This window comes from Chelmon rostratus, chromosome 2 (assembly GCF_017976325.1).
Source record: "Chelmon rostratus isolate fCheRos1 chromosome 2, fCheRos1.pri, whole genome shotgun sequence".
NCBI classification, from domain to species: domain Eukaryota; kingdom Metazoa; phylum Chordata; class Actinopteri; order Chaetodontiformes; family Chaetodontidae; genus Chelmon; species Chelmon rostratus.
Genome location: NC_055659.1, coordinates 22,526,914 through 22,543,212, shown reverse-complemented (window position 1 = coordinate 22,543,212; position 16,299 = coordinate 22,526,914). Strand labels below are relative to the sequence as shown.

General features: G+C 41.9%; 1 protein-coding gene across 2 annotated transcripts in view; it reads right to left on the bottom strand.

Moving 5' to 3' along the window:
* The window catches only part of slc2a9l2 (solute carrier family 2 member 9, like 2), a 94,879-nt gene that overhangs the window by 15,198 nt on the left and 63,382 nt on the right, over nucleotides 1-16,299 (bottom strand). For both annotated transcript variants that reach the window (XM_041955272.1, XM_041955279.1), the window contains one exon: nucleotides 2,273-2,400. In XM_041955272.1, the coding sequence (XP_041811206.1) occupies nucleotides 2,273-2,400 (128 nt within the window). The remainder of the gene's footprint in view (nucleotides 1-2,272; nucleotides 2,401-16,299) is intronic.

The window sequence follows — 16,299 nt, the reverse complement described above, 5'->3', positions numbered from 1 at the left end:
GCTGTTGAGTAAGCTGGGAGTGATTTCAGACACAACCTATCAGTGAAAAACCTTTTGGAAACGCTGAAGTCAAAGAGACTTGTGGCTACTGCGATAGTGCCGACCCACAACAAAAACAAAAACTAATACACCAACTCGGAACTCAACAACACACCAACAATCCATCAAGTGTCCAAACCCAAGCAAGCAATACTGAGCAATATTCTCTAACATCAGAAAAGCCAATTCTTAAGTGCACAAGCACAATGTACTGATGGGAAGTTGCTTCAGTGAAGAGAGTGTAAAGTGAAAAACACTGAAGTTAAAGGTAGGAATTAAGGAGTGAAGTAAAGAGTGAGCGACAGAGAAAAACAAGCTGTGAGGCCAAACAAAGAGAGAGGAAATAGAAGAGGTAAAATGAGACGAGGCAGTGATGTGAAGCCACCTGGAGCAACAGTCCGGTTTTAGAAGCTGAAAGAGGACCCTGCAGCTTCCAGGAAAAACATTCCAGTTTCAGACACTAATAGGCTCTTCTGTCTGAAACTGGTGCATTTGCTTACACTCCACTCTTAAAGAACACATTTATCCTTCTTAATAGCTTAGGGTATTTTCCTGTAGAAGGTTTCTTTTTTTGAAAAGCTACAAACATGATAGTGGCCTAAGTAGGCATCTGCTTTTGTACGAACAACAACACCTGAAGACCTCCTACTTAAACCAAAAATAAATCACAATTACTATTATTTTCTATTGTCATTCAATCAGCAGCTACAGCTGCTTTGAGGCTTTGAAAGTGCTTCTGTGTTGAATGCTTTACATTCAGAATTCCTGTCATGTCTCACGGTTCGTCAGTAACACCTCGCTTACAAGGCCTCCGCAGTCAGTGTCCATACTGGATCAGTTCAGCCGCAGCGCTGCTGGCCACTCAAAGGCATTTGACAGAGCTCACAGCCCAGTACAAAACCATGTTCCTAGATCTGTGTGTGTAAGAGGGGGGAAAACAGACAGCCACTTCAGCACTAGCCATTATGTGGCTCGGGTTGACAGCTGACAGCATTGAACAAATAAATGGATGTCAAAAAAACACATCAGCTGGAGCTGCACCTCCAAAAAGTGGTATAGGACAGAAGAAATAGATTTTTAAAAGAACAGTCAACATTGAAGCAGCGGAGCAAAACATATCCAGACTTTAATTTGCTGGATCCTACATTTCCCATCATGCAATCTCTCATTAGACTGCCTGCCTCTTAAATGTCCACTTGTTTCAAACTTCATTTATAACTCAGGATTTCTGTGTGAAAAAAAATAATTATCAAGCCAAAACTGAGATGGCGTCATCAGGGTTATTTTTTTAAACTTTGGGAAACTCTCTCCAGAGCCACAGAAGGCGTTACACAACTCTTACCACAGACTCAGTACCTCTCATGGTGATGAACTGAATGTTAAATGGGTGGAGCGCAGCTTTGCACCATGTTTTAGTGCCATTATCTTGCAGTTGAGGAGAAAATCTCACAGACTTACACCCTAACAAGGGAAATAAAAAGTGCTCGTTGAGTAATAAAAGCAAAAGCCTGGTGGAACCCCCTCTGTGGCTTAGCTGCCGCTCCTCACTTCTCTTCTAGCTGAGGTGGTGATCACGCTGTCTTACAGTAAAGGAAGTGGGACTGGAGTCTTCATTTCCATCTGGTATTGCTAGGGTCTCAACAATTTTCATATGTAGAAAGCTACCTTGCAAAAGTCAGTAGGGTTGCATGCTAGTTCTGTTTTTTTAATCGTCATCCATATTTCCTTCACAGTCCTTTACAGGTGATTCAGACTCACTAAAAAAGTGCAGCGTGTGTGCAGCCAGGAACACTCTGATCATTAACTTAAAAACGATTATTGTTAGAAAGCTTGTAAATTAGCAGGGCTCGCCGACCCCCTTCCAGCAGCTCAGAGGCTGCATATGATTAAAATATGAAATACATAATCTTATGTGATAGAACTCCAGAAACATCACAGGCAGCACAGCCACTGGACAAGATCGTACGGCAGGCAGCCGCTGCAGGGATTATTGAAGAGCTGACAACTTTAATGGGCTGCGAAGGCTGAAGTGACAAACACAGCCGGTGTTGGTTTGGTTCAGCTGACAGCCCGCTGATGTCTTACTGTGTGTGTCACGCTTGTTTGTTTTAGAATGGCGTCACGTGTTTATTTGACGCCTGTCTACAACTGTCAGAACCATGAACTGAGCGAGCGCCAAAGCCTGACCCCAACACTAATAGAATGTGTACACAATGGGGAAGAGGTAACTCACCTGAATGAATGGGAACAGGAGGCCCACAGCAAAGTTGGACAGCCAGTTTACGGTGCCGGCGATCATGAAAGCGGCAGGTCGGTAGGACTGTTCAAACAGTTCCCCGGTCAGGATGAAGGGGATTCCACCTGCGAGAGGAGAGAAGACTTTGTTAGTTACAACAAATCACTGCCAGCAAATAACAGAAACAACAAATCACAGAGTGGGAAGAAATGCTCTTTGTTTGCTTCTACTACAGTTCAAATACAGTATTAAAGCTAAAATAAGTGATGCTATCTTTGTTTGTGTTTTATCCTGCCCTCTTTCCACATGGTGTTATGAGTTGTTCCCCATGAGCTTCAGTGCATGTCCGACACTATAACAGCATATATTAACCTCCTGCTCAAGTCCAACAAAGCGTCCCTTTTAAAAAAGAAGCTCATAATACTTTTTCACGACCGCTTTGAAGATACAATCAGCAATTTATTTCACTGAATTGAAATCTCGGGCATCTTTGGCTTGTAAAATGAAAATGGAGATGCTTTCTTTGACCATCAAAATATATTTCAGAAAAATATACTTGAGAAAATAATCTACTTCATGTGCAAAAAAGCAGCTTGATGCCGATTTTGGGAGTACAAATGAAAATGATAATTTGTAAAAACAAAAACATTAAATAAAATAAAATAACAATAGTAATGATAAAACAATTCAGCTTGTCTATAAAGCCATGAGTTATGTAGCTGTGTTTAAAATAAGGGCTGGCATCACAACCTGAGTTGAAACATTTGAACATGGCTGCTCCTCTTGTTGAGAAGTCAGGAGTTCCTCTGGCCTGTCCCCGAGTACAATGTGCAACCAACATTTCCAAACCTCCAAGAGCAGGTGTTGACATTTAGATGCTTTGGTGGGTAATGACGTCAAACTAGGAGGATAAAATCGAAAAACTTGGCCCACTGAGTTCTAATGTAAAAGGTAGTAATTCGTCCTGACAGATTATTGAAAACTCAGTAGAGAGCACTTCAGTTCAGAACACTATAGTCTCAAGGGTTCTAGGGAAATGTTCCCGCTGTAGAATTAGCCTCGTTTAGCTGTCTTATTAAACATCAAACTGGTTCCATTCATCTTCCCTCCATTACCAAGAACCTCTTAGAGCTGAACCTCAAGCTCCAGCAGCTTCTCAGCTCTCTGCTTTCAAATGTGAAATCATTGGATGTGAAATTAAAGCTGTGACAAGTGCAGCTGGAAAGAGGAAACACTGCATGTTCCTCCTCTGCAAGAACAAAAGCTGCTTAAACATCTGAATATACTGAGTGTGAAAGCTCCTTCAGTCGTTTGGTGAGAGGTTTCAGGACAGGAAAAGTCAACAAAAGGAACTGAACGTATTTAATGTGGAACCAGCTGATGAGTCTGACAACCTACAACATGAAATCACTGAGCTGCAAAGCAACAAACGACTAACGAGAGCAACTCTTTTCAAAACGGACTCCTGCAAAGCACTGCTCAAGACTGACTGACCCAAACCTGGAGAACCAGCTGCGAGTAGCATCATCATCATCACTACCGTCTGACATCAGACGCCTCAACAAAGAGAAACAGTTCCAGCCATCGCAGAGGTTAGTGTGATGCATGTGTTTGATAGTTACTATGGTACTGCGAAGGGGGGGAGGCACCCTGATATAATTGCTGGCCTTCATACCCCTTCATGGAGCCCATCAAAAACAACGCACATTACTTTTTAGTTTATGACATTGCACATGACACTTGTTTGAAGTTGAAATTACATTTTTTTTTTCAGTCTGTATGAAATTGCTAACAATTAAGCAAAAATGAGACAACATAAAAGCCAGTTAAAGTCAAACTGTACACTCAAACACAATGCAACACTTTTTAGATTTCGCAATCTGTAAGCTGTAAACATTTAATGGTGTGAAAGAAACACTTTGCTGCACAGTTGAAATGAGAAAGAGTTTGTATGGAATGTAAACAACTATGTTATGCAAAGAAAACAAACTCAGTCCCTGTAGAGAGGACAAGGCCAACCTGAATGACCTGTGTGTTTTGTCACTTACTGTCACAATAACACAGGTCAGTTTGTGCAGAGAGGATTACTGTTATCCACTTTTCTTAAACACACTAGACTCATGTGGACAGGATTGGCAAATTTCTCTGCCGCCTCGATTATGGATGCAAGAGAAATGCGACTGTTCCGACCATATTTCATCAGAGTGTAACCCTTCAGGCGTTCTTATATATGAACCCCTGCTGCAGAGATTATGCACGAGCAAGCTGCCTGAGGCAGCCACCCACCTTCTCCTGCTGTGAGTTGTGGGGAAACATGAAGGTGGAAGAGAGGTTTGGACTGCTGGTGACTTGTGGTGGGCATGTACACACTATATTGTGCAACAAAACATGATTAAGTGTCTGTGCTGTCATGGAGCTTTTGGCTGAATCCGTGACTGATTACATTTTGCATATAAAAAGTTTGGCTTCACACACAATCAGTGATATTTTAGAAACATTGCACTGCATAGGCAACAAGACAAAAAGAGACAAACCAAGATAAATAGTATTATTTGCAGCCTAGAAACTTTAATGGAAGTTGTGTCTTATCTGGACTATGTGTTATCTGGCCCTTTTTGAATAGGCTGCAGCCTGCCAGAATATTGGTATAAGGGTGTAGATAGCGTTCAGTCTAAGCCAAAGCATGCTATGAAATAGTGTTTATAAGCAATTTCAGGAAGCTGGCAAGCCATGTGGCCACATATTTCACAGTTTTTCCCCACAGTGGTCCTTGCTAAACTGAGATATAGTGGCCTGGTTAACCCTGTTTGTGTACACTGACCTCCTTGTTAATGGTAGAAATGACTTATGACATTAGATCTGTAATATTATGTTCTATAAATGTGGCTGTGGACTGTCTTTTACCACCTGAAAAATGCACAATAACATCAACTTAGGTTAGAGAATTGCACACCCTATACCTCTATATGTGTGGATGCTGCGTTTTATCCTCACAGCAGGTTATTTGTTACTATTTAATTGCCTCTGAGAAGACAGTTAAAGAGCTACAAACCACAGGAGCATTTTCATTTACAGCTGAATAAAGGGAGGTATGGCTCACATTAGCCTTTAATTGTGATAATAAACCATCTCATTATTTCAATAAGATGCCTTGCTGTTTAACAAATGCACGCAGTTGGACAGATTGCACAGTGCTATCATGTGTATATTAAATACTTATCACTGGCCAAGCATTTAAAATTAAATTAATGGCCACTAACAAGATGCTTCCTGGTTTCCCTGAGAGTACATCCACACTGAGGAGGATTATCGAAACAAGTTGCATCCACATGAGTCTTTGGGTTGTTCCTGAAAAGTTCCTACACAGTGAAATGCCAAAGTAATATGAAAATAGAGAATATTTTCTTTCGTTCAGTAAATCCTGTGCTTTAAAGCACCAAGTGTGGAGGAGGGCAGACAGAGCCTGGCCTTCATCCTGCTCTCCATGATCACTCTGGTTGTGTTTCAGTGTAGCTGAACTCATATGCTCCTTTTGACGTATCCTTCAGGTTCCATCAACACATGACTGAACAAGCATACAATTGTTATTCGATCTGGGCTCATAAGTGCTGCCTGTTAACAAAAGTGATATTACATTGTTATGCTTGTCTGCCTGAATACATGACAGATGCGTGGTCGCCTTCTCTCCTCTTACCATGACAGTCCTCGATAGTTTTGTATAAACTCAATTATCCACAGCCACAATAAGGCCCCATCTACACCTGCTATTAACATGCATTATCTGGCTGATGACATCTGATCCGCTGGCCTTTGCTGTACACCTGATATTAATGAACGTTCTTATTATGTGCATTCTGCCCACACTGTGATCTCAACATGCAGATGCTCACAGAATCATCGGGCCCCCCCAGTAATTTAAAACATGTTTGATATGTAGGAGTTCAAATCTGGATGATTACATCAGTACTTTCCGTTTGGGACCACAAAAACCAACGAAAAAGACAAGTCTACAAGGAGACAGAAGCTGAAGGCGTTGCCAAGCAACGCTTAGCATTGTAGCCTTTGAGGCTAACGTTAGCGAGCGCGCTACTGCTGACAGATATTAAAACTGACAGTTAAAAGGTCATCTCCAGTTTTCGCTGAAGAATAGACAACCCGTGTTGACCATGTCTCCAACCATTCTCTCATCCAGACTTGTTCAGCCTTCTGCTTTTGTTTTTTTTCTCACTGCAAAGCATTATCAGGAGGGCGTCAGGCCCAGACGGCACGCCCCCCTCCTGTCAGATCAGCTGACACCCATCTTCACACAGATTTTCGACAAATCACTGGAGCTGTGTGAAGTTCCCTCAGGCTTCAAACGCTCCATAATAAGTCTGGTAACAAAAAAGCAGGGATGTGTGCTCTCCCCTTGCTCTTCTGCCTCTACACCAACAACTGCACCTCAGGAGACCCGTCTATTCAACTGGTGATGTTTGCAGACGACACAGCAGCCATCGCCTCATCCGAGACGGGGATGAGTCCGCACACAGACGGGAAGTGGAACAGCTGGTCCTCTGGTGCAGTCAGAACAACCTGGAGCTGAACACTGCCCTCTATCACTGTCCTCAACAACACTGTGGACAATACTGTGGAAAAATACAGGTTTCTGGCATTCACTCATCTCTCAGGACATAAGGCCGACAAACACGGCCTCAGTCATCAAGAAGGTGCAAAAGAGGATGCACTTCCTGCGTCAGCTCAGGAAGTTCGACCTGCCTCAACTGTTGCTGATCCAGTTCTAGAACAGAGTCAAATTCCTTGTATGTAAACACATACTTGCCCAATGAAGCCAATACTGATTCTGAATACCATACAGCAAGTTATTGCAGCACAGCAGCACCCCTTCTGATTACGTCTGCCTCCCCATGAGATCAGAAGCAGCTGTCTCTGCTGCTGTCTGTCCCGCTCGACACCATTCAAACATCTTGACAGCGCAGACTTGTTTGGAGCTATTGAGACCTGCATGAACCACAAGACCATGTGGCAGCGAGATAAAGGAGTGTCGCAACAGTGCTGCTGTGGGCATTATCTGTGAGAAGACAGAAGGCACAAAGGAAATTGTTCTTTAATTTATGTGAACATTAAATGTTTCCAGGGATGAGGGCAGGACAAGCAAGTAACAGGAAACATTAGCGAGAGACTTTTTCTGGATGCTGACACTGATCTCAGTTGTGTCAGGAAAGGACAAATCTGCTCCACACACAATGCAGGGAGGGTGGGGTGGCATGGGTATTTTGTGTGTGTGTGTGTGTGTGTGTGTGTGTGGGGGGGGGGGGGGGGGGGGGGGGGGGGGGGGGGGGGGGGCGTTTGTGTCAAGGGACAGTCATAATGTAGTGGAAGAGATAGTCCCACAAGTCCCCGACTGCACGGCCTTGTGTTGGGATGAGCTCCAGGGAGAGAGGACCTGTTACTGAGAAAACCAAGGCACGTGGAATTGAATTCACTCTCCCTCGCAGTCAAAACAATCTCTTAGCCAATTGTGTATAACCCAAAAAACCAAAGTCATGTTTTTAACAGTTCTTGGATAGAACACAGTGATGGATTTAAGATGCACAACAATTTTCATGTTTATGGCAAAATTTCAGAATGTCAGAGAAATTAGTGAAAAATCTCATACTGGTGATTCCTGCTTTCTCTGAAAGAAACACATTAGAAGTGTGACATGGGCTGCCTCTGACAGTGGAATACTGTCACTGTGGCATCACTTGTGGGGGTTTGAATGTTTTTGCTATGATTGTATGGACAAGCAGTTGAGCAGATTCTCACATGTATGTCTGGAGATATTTTGAACAGTGATCATCCAGTGGTTTATTGAGCGCTCACTGCTAAAGGTCGACATCTCCTTTTCTTCCTTCTGTTGTGGCGGAGGGAAGCAATGGCTGTTTTGACAACCCTTTTTGTCTTTCCTGGCCTGTTGTCTGACATCTTTCTCTCCCTGTAGGAGGTTGAATGAGTTTCTCTAAAGACTGACCAAACTCTCTCTCTCCCTGGATATATTTCATAATATAATGCTTTCTTGAATGCAGCTGGTTGCTTTGTTTATTTTGAACTACTGACCAAACCTCTTGCTTGGATGTGAGCAAATATGACCATACAAGCGTGAGAAAAATATCAATACATGCTGTAAATCAGTGATGCAAGTACTCAGAGTATTTACTTAAATAAAAATACCAGTACCACAGTGTAGAAATACACAGTTCCAAGTAAAAGTAAATGTGCAAAAGTGTGTAGCTTGTGAATTTCACCCTGGGAATCACCTCATCCATAATATATACATTGTAATTTATGTGTTGATTAATCCAAATCTGCAAAAGTAACTTAAGTAAGCTATAAATGCGGTGGAGTGAAAAGTACATTTCCCTCTGAAAGGTGGTGGAGTAGAAGTAGTAGCAGAAAGAAAAAGAAAGTTCAAGTACCTCAAAACCACTTGATCGGTTACTTTGCACAACAGAAAAAAACTGATTAAAGCAGTTTCCCCACCGCTCCCCACAAAAAATGTTACATTAGTGTAGTCAGTGACAATAATTAATGTGCATTACGCGTTAATATTGACCACAAATTGCTGCAGATATAGTCTCTGCTGCTGTATGTCTCGCTTGATACCATTCAAACAGCTTGACAGAGATTTGTTTGGAACTGCTGAGCGCTACAAGAACCACGAGACCACGTGGCAGTGTCGGAACTCTCTTCTCCAACAGCGCTGGCGTGGGCATTATCTGTGAGAGGTTCATAGGTATGACCTGCTTCTCTCAACTTTCAGGAATCCCTGGAACAAAGGAGGCGCGACTTTAACCGATATAAACATGACACATTTCCAGGGACGAGGGCAGGACAAACAAGCAACAGGAAAACGTTTTTCTGGATGAGGACACTAATCTCAGCTCTGCCAGGAAAGGACAAATCTGCTTTACTCATGACGCAGGGAGGGTAGGGCGGCTATCATCCACGTGGGTATTTTGTGTGCGTGGGATTGGGTTGCAAGTGTTCAGTTTAGATCTGTGATCTGAGATAATCTGCTCAGCACAAAGTAGTGATTTCCAGGACTTGTGCACCTAATATTAAGTGAAGCCCGTGTGTGTGTCTGCAAGAGGGAGACACTGACAAATCAGACCTCTGCTAGCTCTAAAAATCTATGTTAGCTGCATAATGCACTTGTCATACTTCACACAATTGTGATCCATGACGTTGTGAGGGTATTTCCAGCCACTCAAATGGACTGAGTTGAGGGGGCTAATTGAGTGCTCTTGTTAGCACAGAATGTTCCATGTCAAGCCAAATTCATCTTTCTAACCTTCCGTCTCAGTTCCAGTCTCAGACAGCTGGAGTGAGCCCAGGGACACTGCACGTACACTAATTAAGCCATGCATGATATTTGGCCAGCATGTTTGTGGAGGGTCGTAGAGGAAACAGCATGTGTTGATTCATGTGGGATGAAAGTATGCAGGTTTCCCAAAGAGCCTAGCAGCTCACTGATTAGTGATAGTACCAGTAAATGACTGATTAAATGATTAGTCTGCTTTGTAACAACAATCCCTGTTACACCAATAATCTCCTCTATGTTGTAGGAATAACTCAAATGAAATCACACAGGCCTACAGGAGTTTTGCCTAAATACGACTACAAACCATTCAACGTAAAGGCCTATAAGTGATGTTGTATTTCTACTGCATACAGCCTATTTGTGTTGAAGATTCATTTTGAACATGCTTGAGAAACACTGAGAAATGTAACTGCTGGAGGAATTTACTTCCATCAAAGAGCAGCATCCATTAAAACAGCTGGATTTGTTTGGATGAGGATCTGTTGGTGCTGTGTGTGCAGCACTGAGCAGGTGGGCAATGCATGCATCAGTTCCCACAACCCGAAACAACGCATTCAAGTTAAAGACTCAGATGTGGTGCTTTGCTTGTACAAAGCTCTGACATCCAAATCACAACAATACCAACCATCAAACCAATAACACTTAACAAGTATAACTCATTTACTACATTTCACTGTCTGATACAACATTTTCCTGTATATAAGTGGACTAAATTACTTAAAATTACTTAAATTACTTTACTAATGATTATTAGTATAAATCATGCACAGGTATTTTCCAGAATGTAGCTTTTGGTCCTTCGTCCACACACTAACACAGTTTCATGTCACTGAAAATGGACCTCTTGGAAAAACCCCTTCCAGTGTGAAGATATTCAGAAACTGTTTGCAGATGAGTGCAGGGAAAACACAGCCTTTGGCTTGTGTGTGCCGTTGTCTCCTTTTTTTACATGAGGCGATTTTGTGCAACAGCGGACGTGGCCAAAATAGTGCTGGTGCTAACCTAGCAAACAGAACTTTGTCATGTTTGCACATAAATGTACAGTTACTCTTCCTCTATATTGAGGTGTCACAATGTGCTAGAGGTCACTACTACAGAATCCAACACTCCCACGACACCCCGTTATGCTCTTAATAGCTCTTCAATTGTTTTGTTGTGTTTTTATATCATTATATGAGGATATTTTTTGAGAACAAAGGAGAAAAGACCTTGTTTTGAGAAATTCCTGTGTACTTGTGGACTATCAGATAGAGAGGATCTAAATCACATCAGGGGCCCAAAGTGACACAACAGCACAAGGTTGATCAGAGAGAAATCAAACAGCCAGACTCTTTTTGGTTTGGATTTGTGACGAGAGCTTGTGCGCTGCCTTCTGTTTCAGCTTGACCTCCTGAGACATCACATTTCAGGGGGTTGGCCACACTCAACCAGTGCCAGAGCCTTGATCTGTTGTGCCTCAGGCAGAGATCCACAGATGACAGGACAGTGGTGAGAAGGCTGCACCAGAGGCAACTGTATTTTCACTCGCGACTGGTTCTGACAGGGGTTTTAACCAGCTGATCTGTATAGTTTATCAGTACACGAGTAATCCTACTTCATGGCTGAGACAAGGTCAGGATTATAAACCACATTCTTAATACCCTACAGAGTGGCCAACAATACACAAATATAAATAATAAAATTTCTTATTAATCCTTTTTCTAACAGCAATCAATGATTCATGTTCACGTACCCCAGTCTGAAAGGATTTTCTAGCGGCCCTACCTTTGTCCTTGTAGTGACTCATGTGGCTCGCTCTGCTGCTCACAGATGTATGCATGTGATATTATCCAACAACAGCATACACACTATAATTAGAGACTAATTATATAATGGGATAATCATGTCACACTAGCAGAATACTGCCCTCCCACACAAACATATGAACCATCCATGTCACACGTACAATAGCACCAGCAGAGTGCAAACACTTGGACCTTCATGCAGAAACATGCACATGCAGGGTGGCTGCAGTGAGTAAATCTGCAGCAACATGCATTAGTGTATTGGATTAGGAATCCAAAGCTTCACACATTTTAAGATCATTAATATCTGCAAACAAATGTTGAGTTAGACTGACAATCAGAAAGATTTTAATTTAATACATGTAGACCTCAGCGGGATCAGAAATGCTTAAGCATTGTGCGCTGCACCAGTATTCAACCTGCTATGCTGCTGAGCTCTATGAAGGCAGAGGTAGAAAAAAAAAGTTAACTAAGGCATTTCTTAATGAGCACCCAAAGGGAACTTCTCAGTAAAGTATCAAAATTTTAACCAATACACAGTAAAACTACAGAACAACAGCAGGTGTAATAAGCTATGTGACGAGTCGTATCTATAAAGTGATGAGTTATACTATTTAAAAGTTTGGTGTGCAGGATTTTGGAGGATCTTTTGGCAGAAATGAAATATGTATGTTTTTATTATTGTAGGATGGCTGTTGTGTTTTAGTTACCTACGAATGAGTTGGTTCAGCTCTTGGTGTTTATCCTCAGCCCCATTGAAAAATGGCTGTAGTGCCTTGTTGTGACAAAGTGTTTTCATGCCCTCCTTACAGATAGACAGGGCTGTAGCTGTTTCTGAACTCTGTAGTGTAGTGGCACTATGAAGATGTTCAATAGGTGGACTCTTCCACAGCAAATGTTTCAGGACCCCAAGGAGAATATGTCCTTCCCTGCGGAGGTCAGTCTCCTGGAAGACCATCAATGTCACCGTCGTACGGGGTATGTGAAGAAAATATTGTTTCCTCCATCTTAGTAAAGGGTCAATGTACACTGAGGGAATATAACATAGGCCGATCTCACGAAGGCTTCAGTCTGAGGAAGCAAAACAATATTTGATAGAATAGTAGGAAAACAAACATTACTACTAAGTCTGTTCATCGTGCCCCAACGAGTAGAGATGAGATGAAATTGTTGGCTGGGACAAACCTAAATTAGATCACAATAGTCGTCTCAAACAATCGCTGTTTTCAACAAAACCAAGAAGGTTTTGTTGAGTTCTATTCTGCTTCTTTTGAGTATAAATGAGATGTATTTTACAATGATGAAATGACTGTTTCTGTAAATGGAGTCTGGTGGTTTTGGTGAGGGATATAGTGGCTGTTTCTGATTAAATAAAAAGGATCTCACTCTGTAACAATAAGGTGGATCTCTGCAAGAATATTTTCCATCATGTTGTCAGACACCTAGAATAACAATCTGAGCCTGTCGGTGGACACCCTTAGTGGACGTACATTGACAATGCACAAACACACGGAGGGGTTACATTGCAGTCCTTTTTTTTTGGCTGACGGCTGCGGCGCATTCGGTGAATACTGGGACAATGTCAAAGCATTTTGTCCCCATTCATTATTAAGACACAAAAACATGGGAATATAGGGTCCATAAACACACATCATATTTGACCGAAATCTCTCCCATTTGTCCCTGACATTGAAATCTTCCAGGACACCTGGACCAGCAGCAGTGTTCATGGAATCCCTGCTGGGAATGACAACAATCAAGAGTCTGCAATCAAATGAGGTACGAGCGAGGAATACGGAGAATTCATTAAGCCTTAACGACACAGAAGCGATGGCATATGTGTGTGCTATCAATATAAAATAACTAACCAAATATTAACCAAATGAGGTGGTTAACACAATAATGATTAGAGGCACCAAACACACAAATAAACACCCACCCACAAACAAATTCAGGTGTACAGGGAACATTTCTCTCTCACAAACTCATAATGCACCAACCCTTTACGTCTCCCTTCATTTCTTTTGCTCCTCTAATTAAATGTTGTTCTAATATTGGCTGCCGCACATCATTAGGTTTCACCTCGGCTCTGGTTGACTCCACAGAGAGCCTCCTCTCATCACTTTTGCCCCCGTATATTTTGCTTGTGGCTCCTAAAAAGCAGCAGATGCCACTCTTGTCAGGAAGTGTTCACATCTCACGCCTGGTATCTCTCGTTACCTGCTAACTCTCACAACAGCAAGTCTGGCTGCCCAGCATGTGTTTATTTCCACATTCGCAGGTGAAAGGTGATTCATCTTGTTCAATGATCTTCTGTCTCATCTTCTAAGGCCTGTCTGTCAGCAGTCTGTTACCATCTCTTTCTCTCCTCCAGCTATGGTCTTTCCTTTTCCCAGGAGAATTGGTTGAATATACCGTCCAAGTGCGTCAAGACCACAGGATCTGTTCCAACATGCTCTGAACTACAAAAAATCACGGCTCTCAAGCAAAAATTCACTTGTTCAAAAGGGGAAACTCTAATTTGTTGCACAAATGTTTAGTGTGCAGATAGTTATGTGATGGTTTTATATTACCTTCCTGTTATAAATGAATGGCCAAAAGTTAATACAGTTTCAGCGAAAACAATAATCCCACTTCGGTTTACACCACAACCCATATCTATCTCCTCACAGTCTGAACAGAGTGCTGCGTATTTGATCCAAGTTTTACAATTTCATTAACACTTAACTGAGCACCTTTATTACATCTACAACACCGATTATTTGCGACACAACAGCTGTGATTTCATTTGTTGCCCATCCAAGCTCCAATAACATGCATATTAAAAAAAAAACTCTCACCACAATGATTACAAAAATGGATTCAGCCCATGGATGATCCTTGATGACGACTGTACTACATGCTGGAGTATGTAGTAGTACAGTATTCTTTACTAGTAGTCAGTGCGTTGCATTAGTCCAGCAAATAAGTAAAATACATGTTCAAAAGGGGGCTCCTTTAAATCCCCAATTATTCAGGGGAAAGCCAGGGCATCGTGGAAACTTTAAGACCTTGTTGTGACAACTTTCCTCAACAGCTCCTCCCTTAAAGGCATCCTCATCATTTCAGCACAAAGTTCTGATCTGAATTTAAAGTGTCTGAACTGTTGTCAAGGTCACCAGTCTGAGCCATGTCCATCTAGACTGGGAAAAGTTTAAAACACCTTTTATTTACAGCCTTGGTGCAGAATAACGGCGCTGTAGCAAAAAAAATTAAAATAGCTCATTAAAATGTTGGTGTTTGAGAGGCAGCCTTCGATACAGCAATTCACATGAATGGCTTAACAGCTGCTTGTATTAAAACATTAAATTAACTGTCGGAGCTAATTAAGTGCTTAAGTGTACAAGCATTTTGGTTACATTATGGGACGAATATTTTGACTATATATGTCAAGAAAAAGAAAACAGAGCCAGGGGAGCAACAATCATAATATTTAAACAACAATTATTTCCCTATTATCACGGAACAAAGTGGATCTACAGTATAGAAACTGCCTCAGCTGCTTTCCAGAAAAGAATATCAATTGCTCTTTGTTTCACGAATACAATAGAGAAACAGCAGGTGGACTCATTTGTTTGGCACTGACGTGAATCAATGTTTTGGTTTGAATCCAGATCAGGAACAGTGAAGATGCTGAAGGAAAAACATCTGAGACCCCTCACCTTGACCTCACGGCCATAATGCTAATGCACATATCAAAGCTGCTCTCGCCCTCCATTGACTTCTATTTAAGGTGGGAAAGCATGAATCCCTATTCACATCCAAAATACACTGAAGCAACTGACATATACAGTACAAGTGATCTTAAGACACCTCACTATAATCCCATTAATAACCTTAAAATGAAGCGCTAGTGGTGAAAAGGAGAGAAAACGCTATTTTGGTAGCTTTGCAGAAATGATTCCATAATTATAGCCTGACCTTCCAGAGGACAAACCCAGGAGCTTCACCTCTGACGGTGCCCGCTGGAGCCTCGGTGGCCCCTGAGTGAGATCTGGCAATGATTTGATTACAGGGCAGGTCTGGACTATTTAGAGGAAAGGTCGATTGAAGATTTAATTAAAAAAGAACTAGTGTCGCGCAGTTTCACAAATAATCTCACTGTATAAACCTGAAATATGTATGAAACAGCTGTGTAGAAGACCACTGGAGGTCAGTTGTCTTTAAAGTTACTTCAGCTCGTTTAATTTTGTCTAAACAAGGATTCAGACCATTCACACACTTGTTTCATAATATTTGAACCAACCTTTGTGGGAATGTTCAGGAGATAGTGTGGGATGTGTCCAGTGAGTTTAATCCTTCCATTGCTCAAAGGCTGCTTCAGTTACGAGCAAATGTGTGATAGGCCACAGTTACTTGCACCTAACAGTTCGTCACTTTAGATTTTGCAGGCCACTGTCCACTGGGTTTTGATGTACATATTTTTGATATTTGTGGCTCCCCCTATAGGTCAGGATTTTAGTTGATGGCGGCCATGTTTTAAAACCAATCTTACTCATTTATAGTAGAAATTTCTACTTTGATTTCTATTAATGTTCTAGAAAAATAATTTAAAAAGGCGGCAAATGGCTGACTTTTAGCGTCCAAAAAGCTTTTTGTAGAGCACACTGAGCCGGAGTTGTGTGTCCAGTTTCAAGTCAATTGGACTTGCAGTGTGAGGGGTGTGGCTTTTCCAAAATTGAATTTACAGGCACAAACACAATAGAGTTCTGCCCCTTCAGGACTTGAACCCTAATAATCTATTGCCAACATGAAGGGTGTTTATGCCTCGACAGTTTGAGCTAGGTTGCTTTTTCCCTGCCTCTCCTCCCTTCTGTCGTGCATCCCTTCAGCAACCAGTG